Here is a 21,193-nt window from a genome sequence, read left to right on the forward strand (position 1 = left end):
GCCTACTTACTGTAGACTACTGTACATCACTGCCTGAAGGTATATATATATATTTTTCCCTCACTTATAGATACATGTGCACATATACACTTATCCCTTAGTCCCTATATCTAGGTTCTGTGACTTTGTTAGGAAGTTGCCATTTGAAATGGAACTGGAGAATACCATGCGTTAGGAAAGGTCTCACCGGAGTATTGGAACTAGAAGGTTGACATCTCATATATACTTTCTTTTCAGTATTTATATACCACGGTTCACCATGACTGGAGAAATAGGTCAACTGGTAGATCAATGGAATTACATTTCTGTGGCTCCAGATTCCACCCCCAGTGCTGCATGTACCAGAGTATGTTCTGGCTTGTCTGTCTCTCTCTGTCTCATTTGAAATTCCCTCCTTTGTACATAAAATAAATTTTTTATGAAAATTAATATGGTTCATCTTTTTGAATTGACTATTTCATAGAGTGGCTACAAATAATTATTAGAAAATCAAAATCTTGTTCTACATCTCTTATTAGGTATACATTTTCCTGTTGTCTTCCTGATGATCACTAAATGATCTTCTTTCTTTAAGTTCATAGTACTTTACAAGTTACACATCTTTATCATGCTTGCATTTTTTTCTGCATATTTTGCAGATACTTGTTACATCATAAGGGCTTTTATCAAATTAATACAATCACAAGAGAATCTCTGAGCATAAAAATTACCTTCATATTTACATGATTAATGTTCATTGTAAATGTACTATTGATTATATTACTAAAGAATGTAACAAGGAGCCATATGATGGTGCACCTGGTTAAGTATACATATTATAGTGTGCAAGAATCCAGGTTCAAACCCCTGGTCCTCACCTTCAGGGAGAAGAGCTTTACAAGTGGTGAAGCAGTGATGCCGGTGTCTATCTTTCTCCCTTTCTATCTTCCTCTCCCCTGTTAATTTCTCTTTATTTCTAACTAATAATAAATAAATAAATAGTTTTTATTAAAAAAATGCATGTATTCTTTTTCTCACAAGATTTTTGTGAGAAACATCTACAAGATGGAGGATGAAAGCAGTAATCTAGAACATCCAAAAATCATGTGATGTATCTCAGTGGTAAAGTGCTTGTTTTACATGTATGTGTCTCCGAGTTCAGTTTCAGGCAACAAGAACAAAATATAACAAAATAATGAAAAAAAAAAGTAGCACAAAAAAATCATAGGACCAAAAAGGTATTTTTGAAGTCCTGCTTGAGAATTTCCCATCAAGGGGGCTGGGTGGTGGTGCACCTGCTGAGTGCATGTTACAACATTCAAGGAACCAGGTTCAAGACCCTGGTCCCCACCTGCAAAGGAAAATCTTTTCGAGTGGTGAAGCAGTGCTTCAGGTGTCTCTCTGTCTCTGTCCATCTCTATTTCCCTCTTCCCTCTCAATTTATGGCTGTGTCTATCCAATAAATAAAGATAATAAAAAGTCATAAAGATATATATAAAGAGAATTTCCTATAAAAATAATAAACAACTTTCATGAACCCACCTAGAAAGAGATATTCTTGCAGAGCTTATTCTATAGAGAAGGCCCTTTTCTCCCACCTGCTTCCAAGACTAAGGATTATATCAGGGTTCTTAAATCCCTCTAGGGATTCTAAGTTCCTCACTTGTCCTACTTAGAGCCTTGAGGCTTGGAGTTGCTTTAAATGTCAGACCCAGAATGAGACCCAGATAGCAGGGTCTGTCCTTCAGGTTCTTGCTGGGCAGTACACCCTGACATTAAGTGTGCCAGTAGGAGAGGAACCTGAAAGACATCTGCACCCAGAGTGCCCAGAGTATAAATCCATAGCTGGATGATAATGACACATTAATCAATGTGTCATAATCTCCATTTGTTGATCAGGACTCTTCTACTTAACCATCTTCCATAAATTTCCACCAATAGATAACTCCACAGACAGTTATGTTTCTGACATCATAATTGTTTACTGTGTCTTTTCACAGCACTTTCACACACTATTTTTGTTGAGCACATCCCTCCCTGGTCTGCTGATTTTTACTTTAAAGGAGATGTGTGAGCGATGCTGGTGGTGATTGTTCCTGATGCATGTGTAAGGGTGTATATCTGTGGGATAAACCAGGGAAGGGCCATAATGGGAGGAGAGCACAGGGGAACATCAGTCAGCAAAGAGAAGGTAATATTTTCAAATATAAAATACCATTCTAAGATTGTTTGCCTTCGTAGTCTATAGTAAACACAAAAGAATAAAGAGGAAAACAATCTTCTCTGAGCACCAGGAAGAATATCCATTTTTGCTCTGTACTCCCAAGTCCTTCATAAAGATAGGAATAACCTCTTAGGCATAACCTAAGAGCTCTCCAGTCTTCTGAAAAGGATTTAAAAGAATATTGTAGCTTGAAGTCTGTATTATCTCTCCTCCCCTCTACTTGGTTAATCCCTCTAGCCTTTTACAAAGGACTAGGCCTTTCTCCTTGATAGATGTCTATAGAAAAAACAGTGGGTATTATTGGTTAATTTTAAGTTTCTCTAGTGCCGTTGGTTTAGTCATATGACTTTTTAACATTCGTATGTCCATTTTATATATATTCATTATGATTTCAAAATTATACCAAATTACTGTGTCTTCTAAATTTTTCCTTACCAGTCTATATGTATTTCTTTGATTACTGTATCTTAGCTCAAAAGCCTCTGATCTTTACTGTAGGAAACTAGTACAAAGCTAATCATCTGTTGGCGAACCTTGGATTGCTGGATGTTTTAGTAATTGCCTTCAATTGTAATTAAGTGGGTGTAGGTTTGATGAAATGTTTGTGAGTGGTGGCTTTAGGGAAATCAACCTATTTTCAATATTGAATTTCAAATTACTATGTATTAACACATCTGTCTCCTGCCTTTTTTATTTCAGTATCTACTAGAAATGAAAAGCTTAATCCTGCCCCCAGAGCATATCCTGAAGAGAGGGGACAGTGAAGCAATAGCATATGCGTTCTTTCATCTGGCACACTGGAAAAGGGTAGAAGGGGCTTTGAATCTTTTGCATTGTACGTGGGAAGGCAGTAAGTAATTTTCTTTGAAACATTTTTAAGAGCGTGAAAAAATGCTGAAACTGTTTTTACTCTAAGTATTCATGGTGAATAATGAAAATTTGCATGTCTATGGCTCTTCTCTGTGATGTTTCATCACTGAAAGATGGTTAATTACCTAGGCTATTTAGTTCCCCAGTGACAGTAGGTATTAACTATGGTAATGCCATCTTTGCAACTCAAAAAGACAAGTGTATTCGAGTGGGATGTGTTTGGACTAGTATGGTACAAAGGCACTTGAAAACCTCTTTGGAGCGAGACCTGGTCAGCTAGCTTCATAGCTTCAGGAACATCTTTTTAGTGTCGGATTAGATCTCATGCTGTGCACTGATTTACCACTTCTAGATGGTATTTATTCAGTACTTATCAAAGAAAAGAGCCACAGTTACCCTCCACTGAAGGAACTAAGTTAGTCAAATAGAAAGCAGAACTTATACTTTAAAAGGAACACCAGTGGGGGCTGGGTAGTGGCACATCTAGTGAAGCACATATATTACTATGTGCAAGGACCCAGGTTTGATCCCCCACAACTTACCTGCAGAGGGTATGCTTCATAGGTCTGCAGGTATCTTCCTCTCTCCATCTCACTCTCTCTCGCTCTCTCTACCTTCCCATCTCAGTTTCTCTCTATCCTATCAAATAAAATAGAAAGAAAAAAAGAAGAGGAAGAAGAAGAAGAGGAAGAGGAAGAAGAAGAAGGAGGAGGAGGAGGAGGAGGAGGAGAAATGGACACTGAGAGTGGTGGATTTGTAGTGCAGATACCCAAATGCATCTATAACCCTGGTGGCAATTAAAAGAAAAAGAAAAAAAAGAATACCAGTCTTTAGACCCTGTTGTTTGGTGGTCAATAATATGTATGTATCAGTCAATAAATGCCTGGTAGTGAGAATTCAGAATATATGCAAATTTGGGGGGTTAATGATTTACAGTATAATTGTTGGCCCATGGATATAATTTGTCATCTCACCATGACAGATGTCTGCAATACTCTCTTACCCCCAACTTAAGTCCGTTTCCATCATCATGTACCAGGATCTGAAAATGTCCCCACTTCCCACTTCTCCCTGTCCTCCTTCCCCAGAGTCCTTTGCTTTGGTGCAATACACCAAACCAATCCAAGTTTTACTTTGTGTTTCCCCTTCCTGTTTTTATTTCTTAAGCTCTGCCCATAAGTGAGATCATCCCATATTCATCCTTCTCTTTCTGGCTTATCTCACTTAACATGATTCCTTTCAGCTCCATCCAAGATGAGCTGAACTATATGCTACTTAATGGTATCATCTTTCCTTGTAAGAAGGGGCTCAGATGATGGGAGAAACCTGTCCCCTGACCTATAGATCTATCTCATCTGGTTGGTAGGAGTAACCAACAGCAATGTAGGAGCTGCCCAGTGTTTTTTCAGAAGGGTGAGGTCTCTAGAGTGAAGGGAGTAGTCACGAGTAACCTTACTGGGACATAGGAGACTTGAACCAAGCCATTAAGAACCATGACATTATTATTAACAGGGGCGCTTGCTGTGTGAACAAATCCCAAAATCCCAAGAGTGGCTTGGAAGAATGAAAATTAAGGGAAAAGACTTAACGACTATGGACTAAAGGATACTACTTATTGTTAATTTAAGCAAAACAAATATAACATGTCTTATGGGTAAAAAATAATAAATAGTAGAGTCTTCTGATAATTTTTCTTTACATGCACCCTTACTCTGATCAGACTCACAAATGGATGTCTTTTTAATCCTTTGCACTGTGTTTATCTTTGCTGCTTCATTTTCACTTTGATAATCTTCTGTGCCTCCCTTTTCCTGCCCTTCCCTAACCCAGCAGGAATTCAAATTGATACAGGAAGGGAGTAGGGCAGTCAAATGGGATGGGGTAAAAGTAAGTTAACAGAGATGGAACTCAAGTTGATTGGATACTTTTTATTGTTTTGGAAATATTTCCTTAGAGAAGTAGTAGTGGATATACTTAAATAATTTACTGTTTATAACTTGAGGGATGTTAACTTAATCAGTGTTTCCACCCCCACTCTCTAAATGTAATAATAACATACTCCAGGTGTTCCATCCTGGTATTTGGATCTGTTAAGACATAGCACACTCTACTCAGGGCATGTGTGGGCGAGTATACAAATCCTTCTGGCTTGGGCTTATTGTTACATTTAAGGTGTTCTATCTAGCTGAGACAAAGGAATTTTTATGTAAGCATGAAAAGAGACATAGAAGCCTGGCAAGATTGAACATGAGAGGCCTCACCTAGTGTTAGTTATGAAAAAATTAAATGAACAGATTGGCTTATCAAATAAGAACATACATATAGATAAGCAATTTGAAAGCCTAGTAAAATCTTATCAGTTGGATTTGATTGCTAAGAAACCTTATGAAAAAGGGGGAAGAAAAGCAGTGGTAGAGACATGGGTTTTAAGAGTGTCACAGCCACACAAAAATAATAAATAAAATCTTATAAGGAATAACTGGAAATTCTGCAACAGAACATATTTTGGCTCAACTGGGAACGACATTAAGACTGGGAAGTGGGAAATGACTTAGTGAGTTCCAGAATCAAGCAGAGCAGTAGTACTGGGTGAATGTAATTACATCAGATTAGATGGACAAAATGTTTGATAAAATGTGAAATCTTAGACATAAAACAATATGGCAAGGTAGTAGAAGGCAGGTTTAAGAAAAGGAAATTCTGTTTGATCTTTATAGATAAACAGGAACCACTCTGATAAAGTCATACTGCTTTTCAATTTTTTAAAAAAAGAAAAGATGCCATTCACTTTTAGAAGAGAAAACTCAATACAACAGAAATGCCTTGGAAAACACCAAGAAGTTTTAATAGTGACTGTATAACTGGGTAATTTACAGAGGCTTTCTATTTCCATCTTTCATGCTGGTAACAGTCTGAGTTAGGCTGGACAGAAGTGGCTATATCAGTTGCTCAATAAAAGAAAGAAGGGTCAGGGAGATAGCTTAGCTTGTGAGAGCACCAACGTCCATGTCTGCAGCTCCAGAGGCTGCAAATTCAATCCTTGGTATCCCCTAATACCAGAATTGAGCAGTACTCTGGCCCTCTCTTCTTTCATTCTCCCTCACATAATACGTAATATTTTTAAAAATAGGGGAAAATTCATAGAAACATATGACTTGTTGAAATTCTTGCAGCCTTATAAAGCCAGCATGTAAATCTGTAGTTACTTTCTTCCCTCTCCTCTTTTCTATTATGCAAACTAGGCCTTTCCAAAATAGATTAATAATCCTAGTCATGTCTGTGACATTTGCTTGGAAGTCCTTAGTTTACATCACTGTTTATAGGTTAAGGTATACTTTTACTTCTGGATACCTTCTAGTGTTTGTATGTAAAATTAATCATTCTATATAAAATTATATTTTTGTTGTTTAATATTAACTCAAACACTTTATATATAGAATGAGCCTGATTTTATAAATAAATTCAGTACATAAACAAATGGAAAAAACTACAAATATACTTTCAAGGGAGTTTAATTTTTTTCTTACTATTTATATATTTCTATTTTATAGCAAGCATATGTTTTCTACAAACAAATGTATGTGTATATATTTGTATATACATAAATTTAGAAAAATAATCTTTCACTACAAACATTTTGGACTTTAAAACAAAACTGTAGATACATTGTGCAATCTTTTGACATCAGCTTTCAATCTAAGTCCACTCTAAGTAAAACTAAATGGAAGCATTAGAGCTCTGGATTTTAAATCAGCAGACTGGGATTCTGAATAGTTTTAACTTATCCACTTTTTGAATTTGAAGCTCTGATAAGACTGAATGCCACTGTCTTACCTTACACTGGTGAGCCCAGAGCCATTGATCTAAAGAGGGCTGCTTCCCCCGAACTATTCTCCCTGCTGTGGTCTGTAGGTCTGGCAGGGGCAGCCTATGCACAGAAGACTGCACTTTTTCCAGTGCACCACTGGGTGGCGCATTATGACATTGCCAGCTTTATAGTTGAAGATTTCTCAGTTAAATCACATCTTCCTTCATCCCAAATTAACCCATTCCCTAACTCCCTTCCGTATTTCTCTTTTTATTAGAAACGAATTTTTAGAGAAAGGAAGTTAACTGTGTTCTAGTTAAGTGGTAATCTAGTTACACCAGGTTTTCTTTTAATCAATTAATTTTTTTGAAATTAAAGTTTTTTTTTTAATTAAGTTTTTCTTTTAATCAATTTATTTTTTTTGAAATTAAAAAAAGTCTCTTGTTAAAAGTATTGGTTGGGTTGGGAATAGGGGTATGTTTTGTCTTGATTTTTAATGAGTTTATTATGCTAGTGCATTGGTCATCTTTCACAATCAAGTGAGTTTTCCACCAATCAGACCCACATAACTCACATTTGTGATAAAACCCCAAACTCCAGCTGATTCATGGCAGAGATTGTTCGAGTTTGAAACATATGGTGGACTAAAAAAAAAAAAGAGTTCTCAACCACAAATACATCAGCATTTCAAAGGTTTCAAAGATGTTTGATTCATCACTGTCCCAGCTCCTAAAATTATACAAAAAGTTCCTCAAAGCTGAGATAATCAAGAAAGGGGAAAAGTTTTAATTTACAGGATTTAAAAATATGTTTCGTAGTTCATTACATAGCTGCCACCTTATCTGAATTATACTTAAACACTAAGTTCTGCTTATTCTCACACACACACACACACACACACACACACCCCACTGCAAGTTTTAGTTGAATATAAAAATATATGAATAAGGGGTTTTGTTCAATCTGGATCTTATCTACAGTGGTACTGTACTACACCTTATATGACCCACTTTAATGGCATGTATTTTGTTTCATCTTTATTTAACCACTGGTATGACCTCTCTCCTACTATAATCCTTTGTAGGACTTTATTTTGGGCTGAGTTTGTTTTATAAAGTAGGGTAGTCTGATGACCACAGCTGTGAACTTTAAGAACTGATTTTCTAGTACTATATATCAGAACACTAGTATTCCATGGGAGTAAATCACTTAGTCTTTGTTTCCTTTTTTTTTTCACTTGACCAACTAAGAGTCTTTATTTTCTTTTTTGGAGATCCTTTCCCTCTGAGAATTCACTAAATAATGTATAAGATTTGAAGGTGGTGTTTTGGAGGGGAACTAAGACAGAGTGTTTCCTTTGAGAAGAGAATATAGCCTATTGTTGAAGCATAGGGTGAAATCCTGATTCTAATTTATTCTCTTTGAACCTTATGGTAAATGCTACTTGCTATAAGATATGATCCTTAGGGTATTTCCTCTAACGAAACCTTCCTCCAAATGGCTGGCATCTTTTGGGCTGCTGAAGAGAGAGCCCCACCTCCCCCCACCCAGCCAACAACCTGCTTCACATAGATAACAAGGCTAAATTTTGTGACATAGGGAGAAAGCAGTGGTCAATAATAAAATCGTTGATTGTAGTTAACATATACTAATAGTGATTCTTCAGAGATAGTATGATCCTTCCCCACCTGCAACCCAGTAAAGCTAACTTTCTTTCATCTATTTGAGCTTGGTGGCTGACCACAATTTGCATCCATCTGAGTTTTCAAAATGAAAATTCTGTCACTTCTTTACTCCATCATTTAATAAACATTTAGGTCCTGTTTTGTGTTGGGAATACCAAGATAAATGCTTTAGGAAAAGGCTTCTATATGAGTATACACACTTACATGCGCACACACACACACACACACACACACACACACACACGCACGCGTGCTTATGTATCTGTTTATATGCTATGAATACAAACAGCACTATGAGAATGTAAGGACAGTGTTAAGTGTTGAGGGTTATTATCAAGTTAGTGAATCAGCTGTAAAACTCTAGAAATTCTCATAGTTCGAGTGGAATGTTGTTTAATCATAACCAAAGAGAAGCAAATTTTCAAGGCCATATCTAGATAGTGAAAGAAAGCAGATCTAGCTAGACACACACTTTTGACTTTCTTTTCTTTCTTTCTTTTTTTTTAATGGCTGTGCCCAGTTAGCTCCCAAAAGGACATGTAACCATCATGACAGATTACTTGTATTGCCATCAAAAGTGAAAACACCACATTTGTACTTTGATAATATTATTTGCATTTCTAATTGTTTAAAGACATCCAACATTCTTATTTACAGGCTATAGTATAACCCCATAAAGAAGATAGGGACTTTTTTTTAGTAGACATGGAAAATAAAGAGAAAATAAAGTTAAATAAACTAGCTTACTGAGCAGTCAGGCACTATTTAGAGACTTTCACTTCTTCTGCTGCACTAGTTCCTTTAACAGACTTTCAAGGTATCTGGTATGCTCATCTTTACAGAGATACTAGACACAGATTAGTGACCCACCCAAAGCCATACAATTGTTAGCAGTGCCAGGTTCAACTTAACCTTTAGCTGTCAGCTCTGTCCCTCCACCATTTGATAGACAAATCAGCATGACTTCTCATTCTAGGAGCTTTCACACTGGAAGCTTTCCCATGTATTTTTTTTTTGAATGATTATTGAATAGTTTCTTTTCTGCCCTAAGTGGTGAGCTCCATCAATGTAGGAAATTGTGCTCAGTTAAACTTTCTACCTCTAGTACAAAACTAAAAGATACTGCCATTTTGAAAAGATGGACTGGGATTCAAATTCTATTCTCAGTGTAACAAGCAATATGCCTTATAAAGTACTCTGAGATCCTCTTTGAAGAGGTAATATAAAGAAATTATCAAAGATCAATTTTACCTTCTCTCCTAGTCTCTCTAGTAAGGTAAAAGGTTCTTGGAGATATAGCAGGAAGGATGGGGAAGAACTTGTTCTCTGTTATATTATTATTATTTGTTGTTGTTATTTCCCTCATGGTTATATCTAGGGCTCAGAGCCAGCACTAGAATCCACCACTCCTAGCAGCTATTCACCTTTTTTTTTTTCTATTTTATTTGATAGGACAAAGAGATACTGAGAATTAAAAGGGGAGTATTTAGAGGAGGAGATAGGGAGAGAGAAGGATACCTACATACCTGATTCACAGCTTGTGAAGCTTTCTCCACTTAGGTAGGGAGCCAAGGTCTGAACCCAAGTCTTTGCACACAGCCTTATATGCACTCAATCAGGTATGCCACCACCCAGCCCCCCTAAAATCTTGCTCTTTTTTTTTTTTAGAATTTTTGTTTATTTATTATTGGATAGAGATGGAGAGAAACTGATAGGATAGTGGGAGATAGAGAGGAAGAGAGACACCTGCAGCCCTGCTTTACCACTCGTGAAGCTTTCCCCCTGTAGGTGGAGACAAAGGGCTTAAACCCTGGTCTTTCTGCACTGTAGTGGTTGCACTTAACTAGGTGCACCACTGCCTGGCCCCAAATCTTGCTCATATATTCTTCCTTCTGCCCATTGTTTAATTCTTTTTTGAAGCTAATACTTTTTTTAAAAATATTTTATTTATTGGATAGAGAAAAAAGTTGAAAGGGAAGGGGAAATAGAATAGATAGAAGGGAAGAGAGGAAGAGAGACACCTGCAGCATTGCTTTACCATTTTTGGTTTCCCTTTATAGATGCGGACTAAGGGCTTGAACCTGGGTCTTGCTCATTGTAACATATGTGCTCAACCACTGCCGACCCCCCCCCCCATTCTTTAGTTCTGTTGACTTTCCAGTAGGTGCACATGGTGCTGACTGGATTAAAGCCTGGTAAATGTTTCTGGTCAAATTTAGAAGGCAGCAGTTTAATGCTCTAGGCTTTATTGTGGATGTATTCATTAGTTAAGTGTAATTTCCAGTGTCATTTTGACCTTTTGACAAAGGCTGAAGAAATAGAAATCCAGGGGTGTGTTTGTTGGGGGGTGGGGCATGCAAAACAAAGGAAAATGTTGAACTGCCATCTGTGTGCCATATATGAACACTGAATGGTCCAACTCTTGTCTTTAACCAAATGCATATTTTTAAGATTTATGTATTTTAATGAGAGAGTGAGCAGAGCATTGCTTAGCTCTAGCATATGGTGGTATTGAGTTTGGAACCTGCGCCTCTAAGGTCTCAGTGCAGATCTGATGCATGACTGCTATGTATTTCCCTGATTCTCCATGTTTATTTTTAACTTATCTGAAGTGTGTATGTTCTTTCAAAGATGTAAGGAGGTTTTTAGTCAGTCACAAAATTCATACAATGGATCAAATGGAGTTTTCCCATTCTTATTTGCACTTCTTTTTTTTTTTTCTCTTTTTTATTTAAGAAAGGATTAATTAACAAAACCATAGGGTAGGAGGGCTACAATTCCACACAATTCCCACCACCCAATCTCCATATCCCACCCCCTCCCCTGATAGCTTTCCCATTCTCTATCCCTCTGGGAGTATGGACCCAGGGTCATTGTGGGTTGCAGAAGGTAGAAGGTCTGGCTTCTGTAATTGCTTCCCTGCTGAACATGGGTGTTGACTGGTCGGTCCATACTACCAGTCTGCCTCTCTCTTTCCCTAGGAGGGTGGGTCTCTGGGAAAACAGAGCTCCAGGACACATTGGTGGGGTTAGGGTCTAGGGAAACCTGGCCGGCATCCTGATGACATCTGGAACCTGGTGACAAAAAGAGAGTTAACATACGAAGCCAAACAAATTGTTGAGCAATCATGGACCTAAAACTTGGAATAGTGGAGAGGAAGTGTCAGGGGGGTACTCACTGCAAACACTAGTGTACTTCTGCTTTCAGGTATATATTTTGCAGTAGTTTACGGATACATGTGAACATATGCTCTCTCTCACAGAAACTGGTGTATATCTAGGTTATAGGACTTTGTTAGAAAGTGAACCACCTGAGATGGAATTAGAGTATACCATGAAAGGAAAGGTCTCACCCGAGTAATGAAGCTGAAGGGTTGTCATTCCACACGTGAAGTCTCTGGACAGAGTCTGAAGTGAAGCATGTTGAGGTGGCAATCATTGTGTTGGTTAGGTTGTGATCGGCAGATGCAGTATTATTTGATATGGATTGGGAGAGGCATACGGGAAAGTGGGCCCTATCCAAGGGTTCCAGGACTGGGGGAAGTAGAGGCTCTATAGTGGAGATGTGAGGTTCCTGCTGTCTTAGGGTTCAAAAAGACAATGGATAGTTAATGTTATCATCACATTATTTGGTAATTGGGTTAACTTTGAAAAGTCCTTTTGTTAGGTTTTGCTGTACAGTACCCAGTATCTTGTATATAGCTGTGCTATTGGTTGTTTCTGATCTACTTGGTCTAGGCTTTTAAATCTAAAATAGCATTAGTATGTGAAAAATTACTGGCTATTCAATGAAATCAGGAGGTTCTGAGGAAACAAGTCTTTGCAGTGAAAGGAACGAGGTAAAGCCAACAGTGTTGCTGTGGTGCCTCTTCCCACTCTCCTCAGGTCTCTGCTGCTTATCTCACACTTTGCTGGACCCTCCACGGCTGGGTGGGTAAAGGATAGAATTTCAAACATAAATTGTATTTGCTTTGTTTAATGAAGCCAGAAGTCTTAGTATTATTTCAAACTCAATGCAAATGACAACTGACATGAGAATGAGAGATTTTAAGGATACCATAAGAATCGTTATAATCATCTAGTAAGAAGATGCAAGATGTAAGAAAGTGTGTGTGTGGTGTGTTTCTGTGTGTGTGTGTGTGTGTGTGTGTGTGTGTTGGTGTTGGTGTTCTCTTTACATTTTATATAATCAATGACTCCACCCTTTCCCCAAAAGACCAAAACTGATTAGTAGGAAAAAAATTAAAAGAAAAAAAGAAAAGGAAAAAAGACTAACAGTAAACAAAGTTTTGTGTGTGTGCCAAATACTGGAGTAAGAAACATTTGGCATCAGACTGAAAAGACACCAGCCAACCATTTGATCGCTATGATTGAACATTTTCAGGATCATGCATGCCTATATTTACTTTTAAAACCTGCTCCCTGAAGTACAAACTGATTTCAATTTTAAGTGAAATTCATCTCAAATTTATAATGACTTTGAAAACTTAGAGTCTATTTCTATCACATGAACCTGATCTGATTGTTAATGATAGAAGCCCATGGGCTATCTAGATATTTAAAACAAATAGTAACCTTCCACATTTTTAAGATGTTTTAGTAGCAGTCATCATATGGCAAATGGTATTAAAAATCCTGCCTTATTGCAGTTTAAGTTAGAGTATGCTGCTTCTCAGAAGATTTTTAGTGTCTCATATAAAGGCATTTAAGGCGGGGGTCTGGTTTTGTGTGTTATCCCTCCTGTTGCTAACCTAGAGAAAAAAAGGTTGTTGTTTCCTTCAAGTGACCTTTGTGTGCTAGCAACCTGTGCAGGGAGCTCCTCTCATGCTTGTCCTTGTGGGCAAAAGTCATCTTTGTTTGCATGAAAGAGAAGTTCTGATTGAACAAGGCTGAGCCTTTCACTCTAAGAAGAGTGAGAGTCTGGGGTGTTTTTAATGTTTTAATCTCTGTTTAAGAGGTTTCTGTAATGGGAAGAAAATTGATAACACTTTTACCTCAGCAAACTGCCAGCAAACTGGCTCTGCTCTAATCCCACGTTTGTAGTGATTTATATTCTCCGTGGCAATGTGCTGTAACCTCAGAGTGATACCACTGTGGTGCAGATTGACTGCATTCCAAATGCTGGAATCACATACATAATGTTTTTACTTTTAAATAATATTCAGACACCAGAATAAATACCATATGTGCACTGATGCTAGTTACAATGGAACCTTGTCATTTCTTGTGAGGGAGAACATTCTTTGTTTCTGATTCCTGTTTGAAATAAGTATGCAAAAGATAAATGTGTACATCGACAGCATTTCGAGAGGCTTAGGTAATTACACAGCTGAGGATGTAGCTGCAATTCTCTGAAATCTAACATTGAAAACTAAAAGATCACCTCTTTGACACACATGAGGACAAAGACTGTTATCTGAAATCCCTAGTATAGGGTGTAGTTTCTATATTTTGTACCTACAGCATGTTATAGTAAAGGACATCTGTGCAAGAAAAAAGACCACTGTTCATAGGAATAGTGAGACTAACATGCTGATGACATTGAAACAGGGAAAGTAACACATGTGATAGTGGGATTGGATGGATTGATTGGAAGACCATAATTTAGCGTGACACTTAATGTTATGCTACAAAAGCAGGATTTAGGTGGCTGGACAATATAGATAATTACTCTCTCCAGATCCATTTTTCCCATGTGGTACTGAATATTTAAAAGATTCATAAAGTTTATAAATACCTCCGAAATCATACATTTTAGATATTTGTTTTTATCCATCTTGGTTGGAATTCTAATCCATCTAGACATATTTTTTTAAATAAACATGGTAGAATGCCTCTCATATTTGTACATCTGTAACAAGCTCCAACAAGTCAATCCACATTTGCTTCTTGGGGAAACATTTCAATCCAGGTTTTGTTATTACCATCAGTTAAGCTATATTGAATTAGTGTTTATAACATTTTAACAATATTTTGTAGATGAGGAAACCCTGGGCATTAGAATTGATGGTTTCTCTACTCCTCTGCGCCCTTATCCCCACCCAGTTTTGTGAGTTTTGTCCAGAATATATAGTGTGAGATTAATGGGTGAGTCATACATCATAATGCATCTCTGACAGCTTATCTGGCACATGACTCAGAGTTTGGGTAAGTCTTACATATTTTCTGGGAGTTATATGTAGAAGTGTCCCCTGTTGTAAAATACATTCAAACCCCCCTCTTTTTTTTTGAAGTGGAGAAGTCATGAACTAAATACCAAACTCTAACATATTGTCTCTCCTTTTCAGCTTTTCGCATGATCCCGTATCCCTTGGAAAAGGGGCATCTATTTTACCCTTACCCAATCTGTACAGAAACAGCAGATCGAGAGCTGCTTCCATGTAAGTCTCCCCCGCTCTACTCACTCTCTTCAGCCCATGAGGGTGGCGTGCCTGAAAGTGGGGATGGGAGAGGTGGGAATGATAAATGTTTATAATGTTCCTTGCCTTTTATTACTCTTCTCCCTACTCTATCTCTGTTTGATAGTATATGTATTAAAGTGAGTTATGTGAGTGGGTTTGGCTTCCTGCACCTCTAAGTCTCTCCAGATTCTTAAAGGAAAGGACCCCAGAGGACTGAAATGTACATGAAGAGGCATCATGTACTGGCTGGCTGGAACACAGAGACCCTTAGCTTAGGAGTGTGGGGGTGTATTTACTGGAATGATCTGTTGACAGAGTTTTTTTCTGAGCTCACCAGCTGGTCAAATGCAGTCTGCACTGACTGGCATTCAGAGAGGAAGCTCTGACTTCAGAGGGAACTGCAGATGAGTCAGGCATGGGAGGATAGCACTGGGACCCTGGCATCACTGCCAGAGGCAGAGTCGTGGGCCAGGGTGGGGGTGCTGTCTTCGGTGATGCAATGCTGTTGGCTAGAAGGGTTCTCTGTGATACCTCGTGGAGTGCATGCAGTGAGTTGGTGTAACGTGTAGAGCACACGTGCAGCCTCAGTACTATGTACAGTATGTAGAGGGGAAACCCTGCCCTCAAGAACCTTACAGGCTAGCAGCCTGATAGCCCTTACCACATGTGGAAAGTATGATTTGGTTTACTGTAATATAGCATTGTTTTGACAATTCTAGCTAAATAGTTATTATCAAATCATACTGTGTAAAAGATCATGTCCAGGCTTTTCATGTGGCCCTGACTTAGGACATACTTTTCTCCCTCAGATAATAAGCTCCAAATATGGCTATTCTCCCTTCCCATCTTCCCTCCCACTGCCACCCCTCCCTTTTACCAGCCCAAGTTATACTGAGTCTCATAATATATGCCAAGACTTTATCCAGGGGAATAGTGTCACTTTGGAGCCCTCTGATTGTTCATAGTAAATTGGCCAACACAAACATTATTAAACTAGTCATAAATCTCCAACCTGGTGGGGTTCTGGGTGCAAAACGAATCACTGTGAAGTAGCTGGAGACAGGCAAGCACTCATTTTTTTCACTAGCCAGCCCCAATCTAAGATTTGTTACTTAGGAAACCAGGAGTTTTATTGTAGAAAAGGGTCTGCTACTTCATTCTACATTCAGTTTGACTTTAGAAATCCCTGTAATGGGTCTATACATTACCTTTTGACTCTCCTTCAGAGAGATCTTTGGTTAAGTTGGTTTTCTAATACAAAAACAAAAGCAGAAAAAGGCCATTTTCTAAAATGTACACAGTTTCAAAATGTTTTAATGGAATCCAGTCAAGGCTTCATAGAGATAGATTTACTATTAAAATAAGATTGCCATTCTTAAAAGAAACTTTATAGGAATAATCTTGATAAGCATGAAATAGAAAATTATGACTCACATTTATTTATCTGAATGCAGTGGTTCAAGTCTGATCTTTCAAAATCTTTCAGGGGGTCTGGGATCTGACAAGGGTTGATCTGTTTGTTTATTTACTTATTTGCTTTAGTCTATCTGCATTTTGTTTATTTTTAATTTTAATAGTGACTTAACATTGAGTTACAAAATTATAAGATAACAGCTTCTCAGACACATTGGTGAGGTTGTCTGACCAGGGAAGTCAGGATGGAATCATGATACCACCTGCAACTTGGACATTGAAAGGCAGTAACAAAAGAAAGGACAAAATGTTTATCTACGTTTTAAACATTTGTTATTGCTGCCAACGTAGACCCTGAGCCACTACCACCCTGTACTTGAATTCCAGAAGGCTGGCTGCCCAAAGCCCAGGGACACATTCATTTGTGCTTTGAGCCTCCATGTTCCCCTCCACCCTCAGCTTCAGCATAACTTTCAAGGGTTCAAAATAACAACTGAAAAGTTGAGGACAGACATCAAAGTACTGAGTGTCCGGAGGAAAATGGGGGCACTTGTGGTTCAAATGGCAAAATTCTCACATACAGATCCATGTTCCCCCAAACCTCCAGTAGTTAGCACTTTTCTCAGCTGTGTGGGCGTCCTTCCTCCCTTACCTCTCTCATCCACCTTGGTCATCAGTTACTCAGAGCAAGCTGAGAATAAGAAGAATCAATTCTCTGGGCTTTTATGCATTTTGGTTTCCCTGAACTCTATGTTTGAAAAGTAAAAGTTATGAAAGGCACTCTGAAGAGCACCAGTTATTTATTTATTTTTGGTGTCTGTTAGAAGTACATTTATCATCAAGTGTCTGCTACAGTGGTACCAGATAACCCTCACAGCCTTGTCCCCAACCCTTTAAGATTGAATAGCCCAACATGTGAGGTCCTTGCTGAGTGTCTGTCAGGGTGGCACCATCCAAGAATCTACTTGGAGTATAACAGGAAAAAATACAAGATAAACTAATACTGCCTTGTTACAATTAAAAAAAATTACAGGAAGGAAAAAAATACAAGATAAACTAATACAGTCTTGTTACAATAAGGCAAATTACAGGGATGTAAAAGTCCAGAGAAAGGTCTTATTACTTTCAGTATACTTATTTTTGGATTTTATGGATTTTGTACAATAAATAATAGAATTTGTAATTTGAATAAAATTGTGTTTTATTTGTGTTTGCTTTTGAGAAAGGGATGCTATATGTTAGGCACAAATGGCATTACTGTCCCTGCCCATGAATGCATGACACCCCCAAAATCAGCCTTCCCATGCCCCTAAGTACAGTACTGGAGGTTGAACAGCGACTTGGCAGAAGTAAATAGGCAGCCAAAAGCTGATTCAGATGTTGGCCAGGTCTCAGTCAAGCATGGTTCACTCTACCTTCTTTACTCCCAGAAGGCTTCGTCCAAAGTTCTGAAGAGTCAGCCCCCCACATAGAAGTCCCCTGAGAAGGAATTTCACTCTAACCCTAATCTTTCCTTTTTGCTCTTTCCCACAGCTTTTCATGAAGTCTCAGTTTACCCAAAGAAGGAACTTCCCTTCTTTATTCTCTTTACTGCTGGATTGTGTTCCTTCACAGCCATGTTGGCCCTCCTGACACATCAGTTCCCAGAACTCATGGGAGTGTTTGCAAAAGCTGTGAGTATTTACTAAGAGAGAGATCTCCAGGATAGGGCAAGAGAGACAAGGGAAGCAGCATAAAAAAAGTAGAGAGTGTCTTGTATATGTCTGTATTGATTATTCATTCACAGTTTGTTGTCATTGTCCTCAGTGAAATCAATGGGTTGAAGGATGAATGAGAAAGTATGGGTTGATGGTGCATGCTTTGCCTTATTTTGGCCTCTCTCTCTCTCTCTCTCTCTCTCTCTCTCCCAAGAGTTTCCAATGTATACATGAAGTCCACAAGGACTAAATAAATAAGAGAATCCTAACTATTGAAAAATATGTGAGAACATAATTTGTAATATTTAGATGTGGGTCATCCCTCAAGAAAGATGAGATTTACATTTCAAAAATGATTTAAATTTTTTAAAATATGAATATATACAAGCCTTTTGGCTTATTTGGGAGAATGAACTGAGAGAGTGCAAAAACTTATAGAATGGAAAAGTAACAGATAATACATTTAGAAATGTGGGATTATATTAAGAATCTTTAAGAAGGGTTATGGAGAGAAGACAATTTTGTCATTGCTAGGCTTTCCCCACTCTGAGATGATATATATCTATATATCTACCTATATATAGATATATAGATATATGCAGAAACAGAGGGAGAGAGGAAGAATCCAACATAGCACCAAAACATCTCCCAATAGAGTCCAGACACCAGTCTGGCTGGTGCAAATGACAAAGCAGGCACCCTTCCAGTTGAGCCATTTTGTCACCTCTGGAAAGGAGCTTTAATAAGAAAAATCATCAGATTGAAAACCAAAAACTATTGTTTCCTATTGAAACCTGGCCAAATCAACCTTTACATGAAATGAAGATAAATTTATTGAATTTATCTCAGGTTAGTTCCATACATCAGGAATAATTTTCCTACAACATCATTTCTGATCTCAAGACCCAGGAATAGAATAAATGACTTCTAACCTGGCTGGGTTTATTTAATCCCTTCCCAGATGATTGACACTTTCTGCTCAGCAGAATTCAGGGACTGGGGTTGTAAGAGTATTTTCATGGATGTTGAAGATGAACTGGAGACCCTAACAACACCTTAATCTCAGCATTTCTGAAACTAACCTCAGCAACTTTTTCCCACCACCAAAACTGTTCCTCTTCCTGTATTCCTGACCACCTTAGTCCGTTTCACTATCATCCACCTGGTTACTCAATCCAGAAACCCAGGAGTCCCCCCTACTTTGCTCACAGCCTAGCTTCCATAATCTGGGGGTTCTATCCTAAACCATGAGAGACAAGTAGTAAATATAACACTTCTTTCTTTCTCTCTTCCATGGCTTTCTCTTAGCTTAGGTCTTACTTCTTGCCTGGACTCCTGCTAGAGACTTAATTGGTCACCTTGTCTCTAGTCTTAGCCTCTGCCAGTCTTTTCTTCATACTGACTCCAGAATGATCTTTCTAATTTGAAAGTCTGAGCATGTCACCTCCCTGCCTGTCACTAGCTTCCTACCAGCTTCAGGACAAAGTCCCAGTTCCTTACTATGACATGTAAGAGCCTTTATGATCTGGTCCTTGCTTGCCCTTGACAGGCACATCTTTCTTAGCTCTTATACAGACTCCACCCTAGGTTCTGGTTAACAGATTTCCACCAAGACTTACCATGATTGGCTGTTCCCTGTGTACTAAGATCATTGACAACAAATCAGTGCCTTTGCATGTACTGTTTGTTACTCTGTATGGAATGGACTTGCCCATCACCTTCAGTTGTCCACCCTACTGTCTTCATTCTTTTATACTCAACTTTCTATGTTTCTCCTAAACTGAGTTAGATAGTTCTACTCTATCATCCTGTGGTATTCCATGAGTGTCTATACTATCACAGTTACTGTGCTATGGTATAAATTTTGAAAGTTTGTGCTCTTTTTTAGGATTTAAGCTCTTTGAGAGCAAAAGCATGTCTTCCTTATCTGTGTATCTCCAAAACTTTTGCTCAGTACTTTGCACATAGTAGGTTTTCAATAAATGATTGTTAAGTAAACAAATCCTAGTGGTGGCTGCAAAAAAGATCATTGTATATAACCACTAGATACAGCTTAGTACTTTTCTTTTCCTTTATGCTTATAACTACAGAGCCTTAGAATTGAAAGGGACATGATAGAGGTCATGCAGACTTGCCTTGAATACTTTAACTATTTAACATTAAAGCCTCTTATCATTGTTGGGTCATTCAGAACTCTTAAGTTGATAAAATCTGTTACCTTAACTTTCACTTACTGTTCTTAGTCTTCCTCCGAAATAAAACTGAGCAAATTCACTTCCTCTTATAAATTCTTAAGACAGCTGACTATCTTCTCTTTTTCTAGGCAACCTATCTTTATTTCCCATAAGTCTGCTGTATATGATGTGATTTTTCTTCTTGGATGCTCTCTAGTTTGTTTATGGCCCTATCTTTATTTTACTTCTACTTTCAAGCCAGCCTTTAAGTAGAATTAGTTGCCAAAACAATGGGTATATTAGAGTATAGCTTAGTAAAATTTAAATAAGAATATATGCAACAGAGTAGAGAGAGACAGCGTAATTGTTATGCAAAAAAAGACTTTCGGGGTCGGGCGGTGGCGCAGTGGGTTAAGCGCATGTGGCGCAAAGCGCAGGGACCGGCGTAAGAATCCCGGTTCGAGCCCCCGGCTCCCCACCTGCAGGGGAGTCGCTTCACAGGCGGTGAAGCAGGTCTGTAGGTGTCTATCTTTCTCTCCCCTTCTCTGTCTTCCCCTCCTCTCTCCATTTCTCTCTGTCCTATCCAACAACGAATTGCGTCAACAAGGGCAATAATAATAATAACCACAACGAAGCTACAACAAGGGCAACAAAAGGGGGAAAAAATGGCCTCCAGGAGCGGTGGTGCAGGCACGGAGCCCAGCAATAACCCTGGAGGAGGAAAAAAAAAAAAAAGACTTTCATGCCTAAGGTTCTGAGGTCCCAGGCTTTTATATCTAGTACCACCATAAATCAGAGCTGAGCAGTGCTCTGATCTGTCTCCTCCTCTCTTTTTCTCTATTTCTGTCATTAAAATAAATAAAAATATTAAGAAAAAATAATAGCTATAATATTAGGCAATGTTCAAGAAAGAAAATGTCCTTGCCCAGTATTTTTCCTTAAG

At 38.2% G+C, this 21,193-nt stretch overlaps 1 protein-coding gene across 6 annotated transcripts in view; it reads left to right on the top strand.

The window, feature by feature from the left end:
- The window catches only part of ST7 (suppression of tumorigenicity 7), a 339,787-nt gene that overhangs the window by 311,168 nt on the left and 7,426 nt on the right, over positions 1-21,193 (top strand). For 4 of the 6 annotated variants that reach the window (XM_007525439.3, XM_007525440.2, XM_007525441.3 and 1 more), the window contains 3 exons: positions 2,903-3,053; positions 14,853-14,945; positions 17,913-18,052. In XM_007525439.3, coding sequence (XP_007525501.1) covers positions 2,903-3,053; positions 14,853-14,945; positions 17,913-18,052 — 384 coding nt within the window. The remainder of the gene's footprint in view (positions 1-2,902; positions 3,054-14,852; positions 14,946-17,912; positions 18,053-21,193) is intronic. The other 2 variants (XM_016189276.2, XM_060196477.1) reach the window with 1 other exon arrangement.

The sequence above is a fragment of the Erinaceus europaeus genome, chromosome 8, assembly GCF_950295315.1.
Source record: "Erinaceus europaeus chromosome 8, mEriEur2.1, whole genome shotgun sequence".
Lineage (NCBI taxonomy): Eukaryota > Metazoa > Chordata > Mammalia > Eulipotyphla > Erinaceidae > Erinaceus > Erinaceus europaeus.